Source organism: Petaurus breviceps, unplaced genomic scaffold (assembly GCF_028583685.1).
Source record: "Petaurus breviceps papuanus isolate PSGF00001 unplaced genomic scaffold, PetGlider_PUasm1.0 131, whole genome shotgun sequence".
NCBI classification, from domain to species: domain Eukaryota; kingdom Metazoa; phylum Chordata; class Mammalia; order Diprotodontia; family Petauridae; genus Petaurus; species Petaurus breviceps.
The window spans coordinates 5,625,455-5,644,244 of NW_027185674.1; the positions used below are offsets into that span (position 1 = coordinate 5,625,455).

Sequence of the window (18,790 nt, forward strand, 5' to 3'; positions counted from 1 at the left end):
TATTATTATTTTCTTATTGCTTACTCATCAAACATTCTCCCAAATGCAATAGTATAAATCCCATTGCCTATTTCTCCATCCCACCCCCACCATGCTATACTTTGTATCTCACCATTACCCTTAAGGGTTCCATTTCCATAACAAAAAAAATTTTTATATTCCTTTACCTACCCCTTATCATTCTATCTCTCCCTATGCCTCACCTTTCTAAAGCTATTTTTTTTTTTTTACCACATCCTACTTTACATAGAAGTTATTCCAAATCATATTTTCTCTCTCTAAGCCTCTCACACCTTCCTCTCTCTTTCTTCCCACCCACTCAACTCAGGACATACCTTCTTACTTCACTGAGAAAATTAAGGCCATTCCTCATGAGCTCCCCATCTCCCCTTGTCATCATTTCAAAACCTCCTGACATCATCCCCTACTGTCTCCATTCTTTTCTCCAGTCTCTGATAATGAAATGGTCTTTCACCTAACGAAGACCAAATCTTCTATAAGAGCCCTTTATCCTGTCCCCTCTGATCCTGTCCAGCAGATTGCCCCTCAATTATCCTTCTGCCTTCAAATGTTCAATCTCTACCAATCTACTGGTTCCTTCCCTGCTGCTTACAAACACATCCAGGTCTGCCCCATCCATGAAAAACCCTCACTAGATAGAGCCAAACATTTCTGCTACCATTCTCATGTTTCTCCTCCCTCTCTTAGCTTAATTCCTATAAAAAGCTATCAACACTCATTGCCTTCACTTTTTCTCCTCACCCATTCCTCATCCCTTTGCAATCTTGCTTCTGGCCTCACTGCTCCACTAAAACTGCCCTCTTCAAAATTATCAACAATCTCTTATTTGTCGAATCTGAAGGTCTTTTCTCAGTTCTCACCCTTGACCTCTCTGCTGCATTTAACACTATTAACTGAATTCTCTCTCCTGGATACATTCTCCTTCTGGGTGTTCATGACACATGGCACAAGGAGACTCCTGGGTCTCCTTCTACCAGTCTCATCACTCCTTCTTAGAATTCGTTGATGGTTTATCATCCATATTATGCTACCTAAAGATGAGTGTTCTTCAGTGTTTCGTCCTGGGCCATCTTTTCTCTCTCTTTACATTCTCCCTCAATGACTTCATCAGTTCCCATGAGTTTAATTACCATCTCTATGCAGATGACTCACAGATCTATATATCCAGCCCTGGTCTCCCTCCTGAGCTCCACTTTCATGTTACCAACTGACTCTTGGACATTTCAAACTGGGGGTCTCAGACATCTCCAACTCAACATGTGCAAAATAGAAGTCAAATGTCTTTTTCTTCCTTCCTCTCCTCCAAACGACCTCCTCTACCAAACTTTCCCATTTCTGTCAAGGATGTCACCATTCTTTTAATATTCCTAGTTCATAACCTTGGGGTTATCCTTAACTCTACTGTCTCCTTGAAATTACATAACTGATCAGTTTCCAAATTCTGTTGGTTTTCATCTCCACAATATCTCTTGCATCTGACCCCTTCTCTATCCACATAGCTGTCATCTTAAGTGAGACCCTCATCTTCCCTAGACCATTGCAATGGCTTCCTAATTAGTCTCACTTCCTCAAGTCTCTTTCCATTCAGATCTACCCTCTATATAGGCTGTTTAAGTATTCTTAAGCAGAAGTCCCACTACTTTATTACCTACTCAATAAACTCCAGTTGCTTCCCATTGCCTCTGGAATCACATATAAACTCTTCTATTTGGATGTAAAGTTCTTCACAACTGTAATGTTAATGGAATATAAGATCTGCCTCAAGCAGAGCCCATTAAGGAAAGCTTGCTTAGGTGAGGCTTGCTTGTAGGAAGGCTTTCACATCTTTTGCTAATTTCTAATTTGTCACTGGGTCATGAGGGTTGAGATGCCCTCGGCCTATACTTTGGGTCTCACCATTATCCTTAAGGGTTCCATTTCCATAACAAAAAAGGGTATATACACTCTGAGGTTAGCATTTTGCTTTGGGGGCTCACTTACTGGAAGAGTGTTCTTGTGATTTGACCAGATGAGACTCTGGGTAGTCATTCAGGAGCCCTCCAGCTTTAAAAAACCCAGATGTTGGTGCTTCTCTCTCTGATAACTATGTATGTATCCTGTTGGTCAGACAGTTGGATCTGTCTGTTGATCTGTGCTATTCTCAGGCAGTTAGAAGGCCTGTCTGTTGATCTTTGTTTCTCTGCTTGTAGTTTTCCCTGAAGTTCAAGGCACTGACTTTTCCCCTGAACTAGTGACTGTAATTAAAAAAAGGATTGTTGACCCCTTAAGCCCTTCTTCTAGCAAAGCAGATCTAAGAACGTGTGTTAGCAGCCATCCTGGGGATGCCAATGTGGTTGCTGCTACAACAACCTGGCCCTTACCTTTCTTTCCAGATTTATTTGCGCAGTGCTCCTATTCTTATACTCTGCAATGCAGCCACCTTGGCCATCTCTCGGTACCTCACATGTGGAACTCCCTGACTTTGGAATGGCCATGCCCATGCCTGGAATGTACTTCCTCCTAATCTCCACAGAATCTCTTCTTTCAAGACACACCTCAAGCCCCAATGCCTACAAGAAGCCCTTCCTGACCCCCCTCCCTAACTACTTGTGCCCCACCTCCCTAACCACCTTGAATTTCCTTTGGATAGATTTATTCTGCATCTTTCCCTCCCCTCAAACAGAAAATAGGTTCCTTGAGATAAAGAATTGGTTTTTTTGTCTTTGTATCCCTAGTGTAGATGGGGTACCTTGGGTCTAGGTCAAACCAGCTTGTAAAACCAGTCTGTGAAGTTGTAATTTGTCCTTTCCCATCCTTGAGCTCTGCCCCTTCTCCCTATCCCACACTCCACCTAGGCAACACCCTGTGACCCCTTTGTTCTTACTTAATCTCTTGATTTCTTCCCAGGCCTGGCCCACACCCTCCTTTGTCCTTGCCTTTTGTCTCCTTAACAACCTGGCCCAAATCTTATCTAAACTGTCTATTCCCATGCTCCTCTTGGTCAGCTCTGACCTTTGTCTATGCACTGAGGCCCCTCCCGTCAGGTCAGCCCTGACAATGGCAGCCCTACCCTTTAAAGGTAAAAGCATGTACCCCTCTCACTTGCAGGTCCCCTAAAGGACTCTTGCCCGCTGTAATAATAAAATTTCTCAACTCTAACTCCAAGCAAGGCTGAGCTGAATTCTTTCCAGACGCCCTTGCAGGTTTCCTGGTCTTGGATGAGATCAGGGTTCCTGCTGAACCTATTGGGATCCCGTCCCCCATCAGTGTCTAGTACAAAGTAGGTACTCAATAAATGCTTTCTGAAGGTCTGAAAAGCTCTCAAAACATAGAGACCTAGTAGATAAAAACTATGTGAGAACAACGTGAGGTGTGGTCCATCCCTGTTGTCCTATCTGTGCTACTTGAGTTGTGCTGAGGACATTCTCAGTGGACCTACAACGGATGAGGTTCCACTTTAAATGGGTTTACTCTACTACAAAAAGCAGTTATTCTATTCTCTTGTGCAATAATGTTCAGAACATTATATGTAAAGGAGTAGAAATAGGATAGTAGCTTTCCCCAGCCTATTTCTATCTGCACTCCATAAAAAAAAAGAATGTGATGATGTTGATGATGGCAATGAAGATAACAACAGAGAGGCATCTAGAACAGTGGAGAGACTAGACCTGGGTTCAAGTCCTGCCTGAGACACAGACTAATTGTGTGCTCCTGAGCAAATCACCTAATCTCTTGGTTCCCCAGGAACTAAATTTCAGAGCAGTTTCTGATTTATATTGGTAGATGCAATTTCCTCAAACCAGGAGTTCCCTATGCCAATGAAATTACAGATTTAGTTTAAAAAAAGAAAAGAAAAGAAAATTGACATATGCCACTTAAAGTCTGCAAAGAACTTTACACATATCATTTGAGATAATATATAATACTTAATAAATTCAAGTAAAGTGCTATGTTAAGTACAAAGGAGGAAAGGTTATTATTCAAGGGAGGTGCCACCTAAAGGGATGTTCAGAAGACTTCATGGAGGAAGTCATTTTTAAGTTGGTTTTTACAGAGCATACTGGAATTCAATAGTTGAATAGAGATTCCAGAAACTAGGACAAAGGAACAAAGGCAAGAAAGCATGAGCTCATGTAGGAGACAAGAAGTAGTCACTGCGGTTTGGAAGGCAGAGGACAATGAAAGAGAATAACATAAAAAATATGGAAAACAGAGTACATGAGGAAGTAAGGTAGTGCCAAGCTATGGAGACCTTTAACTACCTGTATTTTACTTGGTAGGCCATTGAAGACTTAGAAGCAAAGGAACAACATGAACTTGCTTACACAATGCATAAAGAAGAGAAATCTAACCACACTGTGAAAAGGAATTTGGGGAAAGCAGAGAACAGAAATGGGAAGAACTATTAGAAGGCCAGTTTTAAGAATCCAGTTGGGGTTAATGATGGCCTGTATCTAAATGGTGGCAATAGAAACAGGGCATATGTAATAAAATTCAGAAATAATATGCAAGAGCAATTTCACAGGGCTTATGTATAGGAGGTGAGAGAGAGGGAAAAGTAAAAGAGAACACCAAGAATTCTAACCTAAGAGACTGAGTGTTGGGATCTCAGAGAAGCAACATGGGGTGAAAGAGTGAAGCGGAGTCAGTAAGATACGGATTCAAATTCAGCTGCTTTAGTCACTTAACTAGCTGTAGAGCTCTGGGTAAATCACCCAACTTTCATGAACTTCAGTTTCCTCATCTGTAAAATGAAAATAATAGCAATACCTATCTCATAGGTAAGTGGTAAGGATCAATTAAAGTACTTTGTAAACCTTAAAAGTAATAAACATCAGCTGTTATTATTGTTATTTAGTGAAGTCGGAAACATATTTGTTACAAGGATTTTGCTTTTCCTTTTCTTTTTTTTTGTTTGTTCATTCTAGAAATTTAATTACAGCCATGTAATTTTTACTCTTGCATTTTCTCAACAGTTTTCTTCCATATATTTGCCATTTTCCTTTCCTACTTGGCGAGATTTAGCTCAAGGATCTTTTTGCGATCTTTGTCCAGCTTTAGCCTTGTGATAACCACCTTGCTGGGACGAATGACCACATGGACAGTTGTACCATTAGCCTTCTCCCACTGCACACGCTCAATGTAGATCACATATTTCTTCCTGGACTACCTTGCCAATCTGCTGACCTTTGTAGTGTCCTCGAATAACCTGGACCTCACCATCTTTTCGAACAGGCATGGAGCAGACATTGTACTTCTGTCTCAGCTCCTTAGAAAGAGGAGAAGACGTCATTTTCCTCTGTATGTGGGAAGGGGCACTGAAATGCCTCTTGTGGTTCTTGCTTCAGTCAGAGGTCTTAAAGGGATTGAACTTCATTTTGACCTCAGAGCCACTGCGGAAGAGAAGAGCTCCTTTTTTTTTTTTTTAAAGAGAGTAGGGGAGAGAGGAAGAAGATGGGAAGGGATTTTCCAAAGAAAAAGAAAGAAAGGAGAGACACTGAAGGATTTTTTTTTTTACAAAAGAGGAAAAAAAGGAAGGCAAAAAAGAATCAGAGATAAGCTGGGTAGCTTTGAAAGTTGCACGTTGAATTTATCATCTTTTTAATAATATTTTATTTTCCCCAGTTACATGTAAAGTTAATTTGTAACATTCATTTAAAAATTTTTTTGAATTCCAAATTTTCTCTCCCCTCTCATCTCCCTCCCTCCCTGAGACACTAAGCAGTTTGATATGGTTTATACATATTCAACCACATAAAACACATTACCAAATTGGTCATGTTGTGAAAGCAGACACAGACCCAAAGGGAAAAAATCATGAAAAAATATACAGAAAGTGAAACATAGTATGCTTTGATCTGCATTCAGACTCCAGTAGTTCTTTCTCTGGAGGTGGATAGCAATTTTTTCATCATAAGTTTTTTGGAAATGTCTTAGATCATTGTACTGCTAAGAATAGCTAAATCATTCACAGTTGATTATCATCAAACAGTACTGCTGCTACTGTGTACAATATTTTCTTGGTTCCGCTTACTTCATTTTGCATCAGTTCATATAAGTCTTTCCAGGTCCTTCTATAATCTGCCTGCTTATCATTTCTTATAGTGCAGTAATATTCCATTATAATCATATATCATAACATGTTCAGCCATTCCCCAATTGATGGGCATCCCTTCAATTTCCAATTTTTTGCCACCACAAAAAGAGCTGCTATAAATATTTTTGTATGAATAGGTCCTTCCCCCCACCCTGCCCTTTATTTTTAATCTCTTTGGGATATGGACCTAGTAATGGTATTGCTAGATCAAAGGGTATGCACTATCATAAGTTTTAAAAGAAAAGCAAACTGTATATAGACTCACAGTTACACATATAAATATTCTTCTATTTTATTAAGTATATGGAAATACTCATTTTCTTTGATGTTTGTTAAATTCAGAATAAAAAAAATTAACCCACAAGTTGGAGAGGAGACTAAGGTTTAGGGGAAAGGTAACCAGGTTAATTTGGGGAAGTATTGTGATTGAGGGGGCAAATGAGAAACAGTTGGAAGATGTGAGTCTAGTGCATAAGAGGGAGCTCAAGTCGATCAAATATCTGGGGAGTCATCAGAGATGAGATTTGAAATCAAGGGCAGATATTAAAGTGTCAAGGCAGAAGTATATAAAAGGAAAAGGAGGGAGGATAGGACTTTGGGACCCTCCCAATATCATTTAGAGATTTCAGATATCCTATCTCATAACCATGAATTAAGCCAAACAGATATTATTATCACCATTGTGCAAGTGAGGAAACTGAGGATCAACAATAATAATTCCACAAATATTTACTGATCATCTACTTCTACTGTGAGGTGCGGAGGATACAGAGACAAGTAGAAGCCAGAGCAGGTCATCAGAGTCAGTGTCCTCTTGAGGGGTTATGATAGTACCAGGTAATTTGAGGGGGGTAGTTATAAAAAGCTTCACGGAGGAGATAGCGTCTGAGCTGAGCCTAAAAGGAAGATAAGGATTCTAAGAGGCAAAAATGAAGAGAGACTCCATATCATGGATGGGACACTGAGTTTGGAGATGAGCTAGTAGTCCAGTTTGGGTGGAATATAAATGTACATGAAATTCAAAAACGCGAAACAGAGCTGGAAGAGGATATTCGAACCAGATGGTAGAGGGCCTTAAATGCCAAACAAAGGAAATACATCATTTAAAAGGTGTCTGTTTTGTTTTGTTTTTTGTTTTTTTAAAGCGACATCATGGAGAATCAAAGAAGGGAGAAAGCTGCTGCTTGAAGAGCATAGGATAACAATAACTAAAGACAAAAGGAAGGCTGAATTGCTTAATTCTTATGTGGCTTCCATTTTCTCTGCCAATGACAATAAGCCATCCCTTGGAAAAGGATGGGCATAAAATGATGGCCAGCTAGGTAGCGCCATGGGGCACGGGGCTCTGGGTCTGGAGTCAAAAAGAGCTGAGCTTAAATCCCTCCTCAGACACTTAGTAGCTGGGCAAGTCACTTAATGCTGGTCGCCTCAGTTTCCTCAACTGTAAAATGGAGATAATTAGCAGCAACTACCTCCTAAGGCTGTTGTGAGGATCAAATGAGATCATATGGCACATAGTAGGTGCTATATAAATGCTTTCTTCCTTCTCCATTCCCCCAAGAAACCACAATCCAGAGAGGACTATTGTCTTTTGTTAATGATCCTATGATAGGATGTGACCAAAGGCCATATAAAAAGGGTCATTCCACTTAACACTTACTAGCTGTGTGACCTTGGGCAAGTCACTTAACCCCAACTGCCCTGCCTTACCCCCTCCAAAAAAAAAGCAAAAAAAAAATGGGGGGGAAGTAAAGTGGCTCATGGAATAGACCCCAATCCTGGAGTCAAGGGGGACCTCGTTCAAAATCTGGCCTCAGACACTTAACACAAAAACTAGCTGTGTGACCTTGGGCAAGTCACTTAATCCCAATTGCCCTACCTCAACCCCTCCAAAAAAAAAGCAAAAAAAAATGGTCATTCTATTTTGTATGTTCTTGGAAAATAAAACCCCACAGTGAAATTTCTCACAAGTATCATCTTTGAAACCATGGGAAATCACCTCCTCACTGCCTTCTACACTACAAGAAATAATAGAAAACAAAATCAGGGGTTCCTACCCGGACGAGTTTCTCTGAATCTCCTCTCCATTTGCTGACAATGGTGGATGCAGAAATATTAAAGAAGGTTGTTTTGCATTCAGTAGCCACAGCTTTAGCCAACAAAGTTTTTCCAGTACCTAGAGATGCAAGAATGAGATTGAACTTTCTAAATGTATAAAACACGGAGATGCAGAAGCCAGATACTGTCTGGAGGTGGGCTCAGCTGGGCTGAGACCTACAATAGCAACTTTTCCAATGGGTAGAAGTGGAATATAATACTTTCAAAATAAATTCATCCCTCTCAACAAAAAGATAACTCAGTTGACACAGAAACAAAAGTAGAAGATATAAAAATGTGTATTTACCTGGAGGGCCATAAAGTAATAGTCCTTTCCATGGGGAAAGAATCCCTGTAAACAGCTGTGGATACTATGGAAGCAAGAGAAATTCAGGGACAATTATGTGATTTTTACCAATGTGTACTAGGAAAGCTAGCAAAGACAAGAGTGACAAAAATAAAATCTAGGTCTCTCATAGAGTAGAGTTACAAGGTGCATTGAATAGGATTAAATTTCATGTTTGGTGACCAACTTGATTTTCTGGCTTTGAATTTTTTAATAATTTATTCTTAATAAAATTTTAGTCTTAGTAAAGTGCATGTAGACACTGTGTCTGGCAGCACAATTCACAGTATTTCTCACAGCCTTGTCATTATTTTGCCCCAAATTCTATATGATTACTACTCTTGAGAAACTTATAGGGACCATACAAACTTTGCCAGGATCTTTCTGTTTAAAGATAAAAAGAATTACCAGAACTAATGAATACAGAATATGTGAATTAAGCAGCTATGCATTACTAACCATTTTGAAGTGGCATTTTCATGCAACAATCACATTCAGTAACAAATTCAGTAGCAGGTAAAACAAAAAAATCTTCACTTTTAATAGATATCCTGGTATTTAATAATCTAAACTTTTGGTGTGTAGGTCCACAGACCAACAGATATAAAGATGAGGTGGGGAAGAATTGTACAAATTAGAAATAGTAACTTGATACATTTATGATGTTTATATGATTTCAACATATTACATATGTTTTCCAAGGCAATGCAGATGTCACATCAAAATAACATAAATACTTAAAGTATCTGTGCCTTAATCAGTGAAGAGAACTCCCATTTGTGAGCAGGTCTCCCACCAAAGCAGATTGCAATTCTATCTATGACTTAGTAGAGAAGTTCTTAGTTGCCTGAGGCTGGCATATATAAATGTACAGACATGAAGACAATGGTAGAGGGAAGAAGAACATTGCCCTCCTTTTTTTTTTTAAGCTTCTGGTAATGGGATTTTATTTGGATTAACTGGTTAAAATTCAACAAATATTTGAAACTTTGCTACTTGGTACAAGGCACCCTCATTAGATTATGAGTTCCTTGAGAGGAGGGACCATCTGTTGCCTCCTGCTTAATCCTTGGTGTTTTGTCACAGTAGCCAACACATTGTAAATCTTTAATAAATATTTAATAATTGATTGGTAGGTGCTGTGAGGAATACAAAGCTGAATGAGACAATCTCTACCCTCAAGGAACTAGTTAGAATCAGTTAGAAGAAATAAAACATAGGGGCGGCCAGGTGGCACAGTGAGTAAGAGCACCGGCCCCAAAGTTGGGATGACCTGGGATCGAATCTGGGCTCAGATACTTAGCACCACACCCAGAAATAACTGGCCATGTAACCTTGAGCAAGTTACTTAACCCCAATTGCTTAAAAAAAAAAAGAAATAAAACAGGTACATAGTACCTCATCTTAAGGTATCACAAGTATCTTAAGAAAGGGACAAAGTGCTTTCGGGATTGAGAAGAAAAAAAAATTCTATCCAGGTGGGCTGCTTTAGTTGTGTGATCTTTCCAGCACTGGTAATTGCCATGTGCCTCAGTTTCCTTACCTTTATAAAGAAGAGATTTAATGATCTCTAAGGGCCCTTCTGAGCACTAACATTTCTGATAACCTATAACTCTTTCTGATTCTCAGTTTATAATGCTTAGTCTATCTGACCCACATCGGGTCCAATGAGGATAATATGGGATATGTGGATGAGTTTTGTCCTTTTAAAGGAAGGCATTTCCACTATAAAAAGTATACTTTTAGGGTGCTCATGTGAAGTTGAATAGACAGTGACATGCTATTCAAAGAATAACTGAATATATCCAATTATTCCCTAAGCCCTAAATTTATGATCTTCTGGCTCTAGGATCTTAATGAGTTATTTCACCCAGCCAATTATCTTGGATGAGGTCATCAATATGCTAGGGTTTCCAAATGGACATTAACACTATGGATTTGGCTTTAGATTGTCCCAATCTGGGCAAAGCAGCATGAGACGGCTAAGAAGCTAATTCATGGAAGACAAAACACCCTGTACTTCCTTTGCTATTGCATGTGACTCTAACATATATCTGTCCAATGGATATTGGGCAGAGATAACTCCCAAGAGGTGACTAAAGCTTTTTTGTCCTTACCCTTATAGGATATACAACAGCCTCTTTGACTAACTGCTTGGCTGCATCAAGTCCAATAATGTCATTCCACTTTATGTTGGGATTTTGGAGATAAATGTCCTGCAATGCACATTTGATCATTTTGTTAAAATTAATGTTTTTCTCTACAACAATGATAAACACAGAGGCAGAACAACACTTGACTTATAATAGGCCATAAAGTGCTGGTTATAAAAAAAACAAAACTTTTCATATTATACATGGACACACTGGAATTTTTGGTTGGTTTGCCAAAGGGAGGTCATGAAAATGTTCAGTTCTTTTCCCTAGAGAAGTCATTGATGACAAGATACTTCTAGAAAAATTCTTGTAACTATGGACTTCACCTGCCTTCAGTCAATAACAAATAAAGGTGATTTATGTCAATAATTAAAGAGGCTCCAGAATATGCCTTCAAATTACATGAGTTTTTACTGTGAAACAGAGTTACTGAAGGAGTACTGGGCTCTTTTTTTCTCCTTGGTCTTGCTAACACTTTCCTAATTCATTACACAAAAAGAGGTAATGCTTTTTAGAAAGCAATTTCTTTTTATCTCCAGTGATAGCTCCCAGTTTTCTATCAGGTAGCAATTGCTTCTACCAAATTCAAAAGTCAACTACGAAACTAAAGAGCAGGTTTCTCTCTTATAGGGTCTTTAATCTCATGATTTTTAGATGCATTCTCAACTATTTTAGGCAATCAATTAAGATGGCTTTTACTGATAACCAATTTAGACTTTCTAAACTTGAATTTCACAAGAAACATAATAAAAGTCTCTCAGGGTCTTTTCCTGCATCGGGTCACCTGAATTTCTAAGTCTTTTATATCAGAAAAGCTTTTTTTTCTAACATGATTTAACGTCACTAAAGAAGATACAATCACAGAACTGTTCTTACAATAAGACACTGCATAAAGATTGTGAGACCTGCCAATGTGTACTAGGAATGCAAGCAAAGACATGAGTGACAAACATTATAAAATCCAGATTCCCTCACAGATTAGAGTTAAAAGATGTATGTAAGATTAAATTTCATGTCTGGTGACCAACTTGATTTTCAAAAAAAATTTTAAAAACATTTTTTTTTTGCTTTTTGGAGGGCAATTGGGGTTAAGTGACTTGCCCAAGGTCACATGGCTAGTTTTTGTGTTAAGTGTCTGAGGGCGGATTTGAACTCAGGTCCTTCTGACTCCAGGACCAGTGCTCTATTCACTGCACTACCTAGCTGCCCTGTCTTTCGAAAATTTTTTACAAATTCCCTTGATTACCAATCACTATCTTATGACCTTCTTTGGGGAAAAGGCAACAAACAAAGACCGAGGGAATGGTAAAATATCCCTACTTGGTCTTCAAAGTACTTCTGGGTATGAGCAGCTATGTTCCAATGGGAGACTTTTCCCCAGAATTGAGATTGAGGTTGGTAACTTTATGAACAGTATCTTTTACAGTGTAAGCTCGGTATATGGAAGACATTTCTCATGATTAAAACTGTCCAGCAATAGAGTGGGTTGCCTCTGGAGGCGGTGAAATCCCCGGCATTGGAAGTTCTCAAGTAGAGATGGGACGTGTAACCACTTTATAGGAATGATACAGATGGGATTCTTGCTTTAGGGACTGGCTAACCTCTAAAGATACTTCCAGCTTACACCCTATGGTTGTTTTGTTCATATCAACCCTTTCGTAAAAAAAATGATACATATTAATTGATGCCAAGTAAAGTATGCAGCACTAGGAAAAAATATATACACAATGTATAAGTAATGTAAATGGGAAAAAATTATAACAAAACGGCTAAAGTGAATGTTATATAATTATAATAATAGCTCCTATTTATATAGGACTTACTGTGTGCTAAGTGCTTTACAATTATTATCTCATTTGCTCCTCATAACAACCTGGGGAGGTAGAAGCTATTATTATCCCCATTTTACAGATGAGAAAAGTGAGGCGAACAGAGGCTAAGTGACTTGTCCAGGCTCATACAGCGAGTGAGTGTCTGACCGAGCTTGGATCCAAAGATGAAGACTCTTCCTTGACTTCTATGAAGAAGTGGGGAACTGTGGATGCGGAATGCTGCCTACAATGTCACACTTTTGCAATGTACTAGCTAGGTTTGCTGAATTTTTTTTCTCTTTTTAAAGTTCTTTGTTATAAGGGATAGCACTCTGGAAGTAAGAGAAGGAGATAAACTGGGAAATAGAAGTGATATTAAAAAATAGCAAAAACAAATTTGCTTTAGTTCCACTTGACAGGACTCTTGGGTTGCTATTTTTAAGTAACAGCGGAGTTTACAATACAGTTACATATTCCTAATGTTATAGATTCTCATGTCAGATTTCCTTCTATGACAAAAGCTTAGCCCAAGGAGTCTTCCAGCCTTTGCTGGAGCACTTCTGATGAAGTCAGTCAATGTGATAGTTGGTGGAGCTGAATGATTTTTAGAAATGAGGACTGGAACATGGTATAAGGGAAAGAGCTCTTATTCAGGAGTCAGAAGTTTGGGGTTCAAATCCTGCCTCTCTGACACTTGTGTTTGACCAAGTCCCCTTGGTCCTCAGGTTTCTCATCCATAAAATGAAGGAGGTCAATTACTGGTCTTTGAGATCCCTTCAGCTCTGTTGCTATTCTCAATAGGGGAAGACTCTATTCTCTGAGACAAGTCTATGTTCCACTGTTTATTTAACAATAGGAAGCAGCCTGAAATTAGAAAAAAAGTCAATAATTCAAGGATCTACATTATCTCTCACAGCAATACATGCATCTAAGTCATTAAAGGGGTTCCACGTGAGATAAAGAGTCAAAATATCATCTTCCATGGTAGCTGCAGATATAATCTGCTGCCAACACCAATCAGTCAATCAAAAAGTATTAAGTGCTTACTATGTTTTAAGTACTGAAGATGCAAAGACAAAGCAAAAATACATCCTCCCCTCAAGGAACTTAATTTTACTGGGAGTCGGGGGTTGGAGTGGGAATGGGGACTGCAGAGAGCTAGGACCTATTTATTGCAAATAATAAATCTTTTGAAGTGGTCACATTATTTGAATTCAAATATTTCCACTGGACTGGAACCAATTAGCATATTTCATATTAACTATAACTTCAAATAGCACGAATTTGACCACAGTGACCTCTTCAGGGGATTCATTATTTGCACTAATTCGCCTACTGTTCATAGTTATAGGTACATACAAGATACATGAAGAGGAGGAGATAATCTCAGAGGCGGAAGGCACTAGAATCTGGGGAGGGACTAATCTCAGTGGGATGTGAGCTGAGTCTTGAAAGAAGCCAGTGATTCTAAAAGGTACAGATAAAGAGGGGAGAGCATTCCAGTCATGAGAATAGACAGCACAAAGACATGGAGGTAGCAGAAGAGTAATTATATGAGTAGGAAAAACAAGATCTGGGAACTAACTGGATGTACTGGGTAAGAGTAAGAATGAAGACAACAACCAATGTTGTGAACTTGGGTGACTGGGAAGATGATGGCTTCCTCAAAGATGACAGAGAAAGTAGGAAGAGGGGTGGATTTGGGAGAAAAATTCTGGACATATTGAATTGGAGCTACGGTACATACAGTTCAAAATATCTGATAGGCAGTCAGTGATATAGAACTGGAGCTCCAGAGAGAGACTGGGGAGGGATACAAAGATCTAGGAATCATTAATGTAGAAATAATTGAAGCTGTGGGAACTGATGAGATCACCCAGTGAGTAAATGTAGAGATGAAAGAAAAGAAAGCATAGGACATGACTCGTATGAAAACTGGATGCACTGACTACCCCAGGCAGAGACTGGGTACCACTTGTTGAAGATCTGATGGGGATTCATCCATCAAGCATCAGACTGAACTGCATGACCTCTGAGGCCCCTTCCTGCTCAAGTATCCTGCTCTCAGCATTGATTTAGCCTCTTGCTTCATCTACTTTATGAAGGACAGTTCAGGCAACATTTCCTGCTATCTGCCTCCAGACTCTAATACTGTGATCCACAATTATAAAAAGTCAGAAGTAGTCTTTTTGGTTGGCATCATCAGTGAAATCTCTTTCATAATGTTCTAATTTAGCCTGCATTACTTCAAATTATGAAATCATTTTCTTGACGTTCTTTTGCCTTTCTCTGACACTGACTAAATGAGACCTAAAGAAGGTTTTTTATTTTCTTTTGTTTTTTGGCTGGGGGATGGTGGTGGTGAGGATTTTTTTTACCTTATTTTTTACCTTAGCTGCACCTATGTTTTCCATATAAGTAAGTCCTCCAGCTGTATTTCTTGGTCTCTATAGTAAGATGGGCTTTTTGTATTGTAATTTTATGCTTCTATAATTTATTTATCATGCATTATTATGCCTCTAAATATGAGCATCTTCGCAAGTGGGGGTACTTTATAAATAAATGATCATATTTATTGTTATTAATAAAAGAAACCGCCTACATGCTCCAGTAGCCACAATCAGGCTCAGTAAATTTGTGAATTGAATATCGGATCTTACCCTGCTTACAACAGCTGCAAGTTCTCTCATCTCACTATTCATGCCAATAAAGGCACTAAGAGGTTTTAGCAATCGTACCTGAAGGTAGAAACAAAAAGCTTTACATTAAAATGTTGTTTCATAATTTAGAAAAGAAAAACAGCATACGTGAACACATAGTTACAGTGACCTGTGATTTGATCTCTATTTCTGATTGCATTTCGAGGATTTGATTTCTAAAGCTCATTTAGGATTTTGATATATTTTGAAAGACAAATATAACATAACTGCCACTTACTGAAGGGTCTGGATTATAGTCAAAACTGTTTAAGGTTATTTCATTGGTTGTTCCTTTGATAGCATCTGTGATCAACCCATGGAAGTCAATTACTTGACCCTGAAAGTTAACAATGGTTATTTACTGTGTTGAAATATTTCACTTGAATTTTAGACTTAAACATTAAGTTAATACCCCATCTTTATTAAAGCTACAAGAATTATTTTGTGTATTTTTAAGTGCACAAGGTGAGATTTCTTAAACAAGAAATATAGCAGGGGCGGCTACGTGGCACAGTGAATAGAGTACTGGGCCCTGGAGTCAGGAAGACCTGAGTTCAAATCTGGCCTCAGACACTTAACACAAAACTAGCCATGTGACCTTGGTCAAGTCACTTAATCCCAATGGCCCTACCTTACCCCCTCCAAAAAGCCAAAAAAAAAAACAAACAAACAAAAAGCCAAAAAATATAGCAATAGCAACATAGCAAAAAGAGGTCTGTACCTAATAGAATCACAGAATGTTGGAGCTTAAAGCAACCTTAGACAGCACATATTCCCATCCCAAAATTTTAGAGAGGAAGAAACTGAGGGTCAGAGAAATTAGACCCAGGAATAGAACCACTTCTCCCAATTCCCAGCCCAGCACTCATTCTACTGCACCATAAAGACTCTACTACATGGGAGAAAAATGTCCTGGGTCATCCAATAGAGGCAGTTCTGTCTCGCTGGATGTAAGTAAAGACCGAGAGGTATGATCACATCCCTGCTGCCACGCTCTATTCACCAAGTCCAACAATATTATACAATATATAATACATTTCAAGTCTTCTTATGCTTTGAAAATGTGCAGTCTCAACATGAGATGAGCTTATTGGAAGAAAAAACTATGCATATAGAAAATGAACAAACCTACTCCTGAATGGGTGATTAAGGTGACATAGTTTTCTAATTTTTGGTGTAAAAGCAAAATAAAACGTATAGACTCGAGCAAGGATTCTAAATAGGTCAGCCACATTCTATGGAAGGAACATTATGCGATATCCCTTTCATGTTTCCTCTTGAACACAATATACTGTGGAGAAGAGGGCAAGAGGGAAGGCTTTGCTCCTTGGGCATTCAAAATGGCCCTAGCTTCCCAACTTCAAATATCTATGGGCTGAGGGAGGGATGAGGGTGACATTTAGCATCACACCTTCCTCCATATATCCTGGGACTATTTCTAGAGGGAATGACAGTGATTCTGAAAAATGCTGGTGTATGCTCCTTTCCATAAGGCCAGCTGAGTGAATGTGTAGCTTGACATCTTCCTTTCCACACATCTTCCCAACATCCTGCCCACAGTCAATCATAATGCTTCAGGTAAAGAACACAGTTGCTCACCACAAAAAAGCACTGAGGATGTCTAATCTACTGATTTGGCTAGGGTACATAATAAAGCCAGAAGACCTGAACAGTAAAGGTTCTTCTCAATTTGGGGGTAAAGGGTGAAAAAGAGTTAGGAACTAATCAATATAGGCTAAATCAAGAGAGGCTTAATTATGTCAGTTCTAGTCTCCTATCCAAATTATACAGATTTCAAGGCAGTTTTTCTAAAATACCCAGCTCACTGACATAAGGTTTTGGGGAGGGGGGCGGTGTTTGTTTGTTTGCCTCAATTATTTAAGAGGCATTACATTCACCTTTATTTCAGTTTGGCTGGTTAGGGCTGGATGCATCAGAAGTTGCATAAATGAGAGCCTGGTCAAGCCAAAAAAATAGAAAAGGGACTCTGAAGGAAATGGAATGCTGGAGGTCATTCTTTGCAGGAACATTTTAACTGTGCTGTTGCTTAGAAAAGGTAGATGATCATCTAACAATACTTAATGAATAAAAGTCTTCTCTCAAACGTCAGTCTACTTTGAGTCTCTTCTGCTTGAGATACTGTCGGTCAATTAAGAATCAGGACATGTGGTAAACCCAATATGGGAAGAAATTTCTACCAAGGACAAGACTAAAGAACTATCAACATTTTCCCCTTCCATTGTAAATTTAGATTTCAACATCACAGATAAAAGGTGACAACATTAGCAAGTCACTATTGACCAGTGAGTAAATAAAATACTCATTAAATAGTATGTGCCAGACCTACTCATAGTTCCAACCTCAATTATAACAGACCAGAACTTCAACTGGAAAAGGTATCCTATTTGTTTCAAAGTATTATAAGAAAGTTTCCCATTTACGATGATGAGCATTTCAGTATTTAACTCACTCTTCTTGGATGGGCATTTTCACCTCCAATTCCTTTGTGGATTCCTGATATATTTAAACCAAAGTCGGGATTCTCTAAGGGAGCTGTATTGTCAGGCTCCTAAAGAAAGAAGGCAACAGTCACAGGGATAAAAATCCAGCTCTGAACACTGGCCCAGGCATACACAGCAACTGCATATGCCGAACGCGTCATGTAATGTTGCATATTAGGGTTACTTCTGTTGGTGTCTTATTCTACAACTGAGCAACAAATTCTATGAGGGCAGAGACTACGGACCTGGAACAGTGTTCTGCACACAGTAGGCAGTTAAATAATTTTTGGTGAAAGAGTAAATAATGATCATATTTTCTCTGTTGGTAGCACTGAACTAATTCATCGAGTATTCTTACAGGAACCCACTATGGGGAAAAAAGTAACCTTCAAAAATTAAATATAGGGAGCAGCTAGGTGGCACAGTGAATAGAGCAGCAGCCCTGGAGTCAGGAGGACCTGAGTTCAAATACAACCTCAGACACTTAACACTTACTAGCTATGTGACCTTGGGTAAGTCACTCAACCCCAATTGCCCTGCCTTCCCCCCTCCAAAAAGACAAAAAAAAATTAAATGTAATATGTTGGTCTTATGAATGAGGAAATTTCTTCAATATTTTTGTGATTTTTGTATATGATTCCAACTGAGTGAAACATCATTCTCTATGTAATGTAAGATACTATCTTTTATATACCCAATGATGTTACTAACCAACCATCCAAAAGGCAAATCCCTATCAAGACAACATATTGAACAGAGCTAACTAGTGTATCTCCTTACCCATTACCTTTGCCTCTTTAGCATCATTTTGTAATTAATTACCTGAGGTAAGCATTCATAAGCCAACCTATGTAAAAATTACAGGACCTGATTAGATGTTGAAAAGATTATCCTGGCTAACCAATGATTAACATGACCACATGCCTTTGAATCCCACTAGTCTTGCTTTATAATATTTCTTTTGATCCTTTTTCTTTGTCTTCTACTTTCATTTTCCATTATATGGTTTCCCCTAAATGTCCTAGTATGGGTTCTCTGTATTCATTCAGTCCTATTTGCCCCTTGGATTGCAGCAATAAAGAT

The 18,790-nt window shown here is 38.8% G+C and overlaps 1 protein-coding gene across 2 annotated transcripts in view; it reads right to left on the reverse strand.

The window, feature by feature from the left end:
- KATNAL2 (katanin catalytic subunit A1 like 2) overlaps window positions 1–18,790 on the reverse strand; it is a 136,084-nt gene that overhangs the window by 39,490 nt on the left and 77,804 nt on the right. For both annotated transcript variants that reach the window (XM_069104750.1, XM_069104743.1), the window contains 6 exons: window positions 17,677–17,775; window positions 15,445–15,543; window positions 15,168–15,245; window positions 10,658–10,756; window positions 8,502–8,565; window positions 8,155–8,273 (listed from right to left, as the gene is read on the reverse strand). In XM_069104750.1, the coding sequence (XP_068960851.1) occupies window positions 8,155–8,273; window positions 8,502–8,565; window positions 10,658–10,756; window positions 15,168–15,245; window positions 15,445–15,543; window positions 17,677–17,775 (558 nt within the window). The remainder of the gene's footprint in view (window positions 1–8,154; window positions 8,274–8,501; window positions 8,566–10,657; window positions 10,757–15,167; window positions 15,246–15,444; window positions 15,544–17,676; window positions 17,776–18,790) is intronic.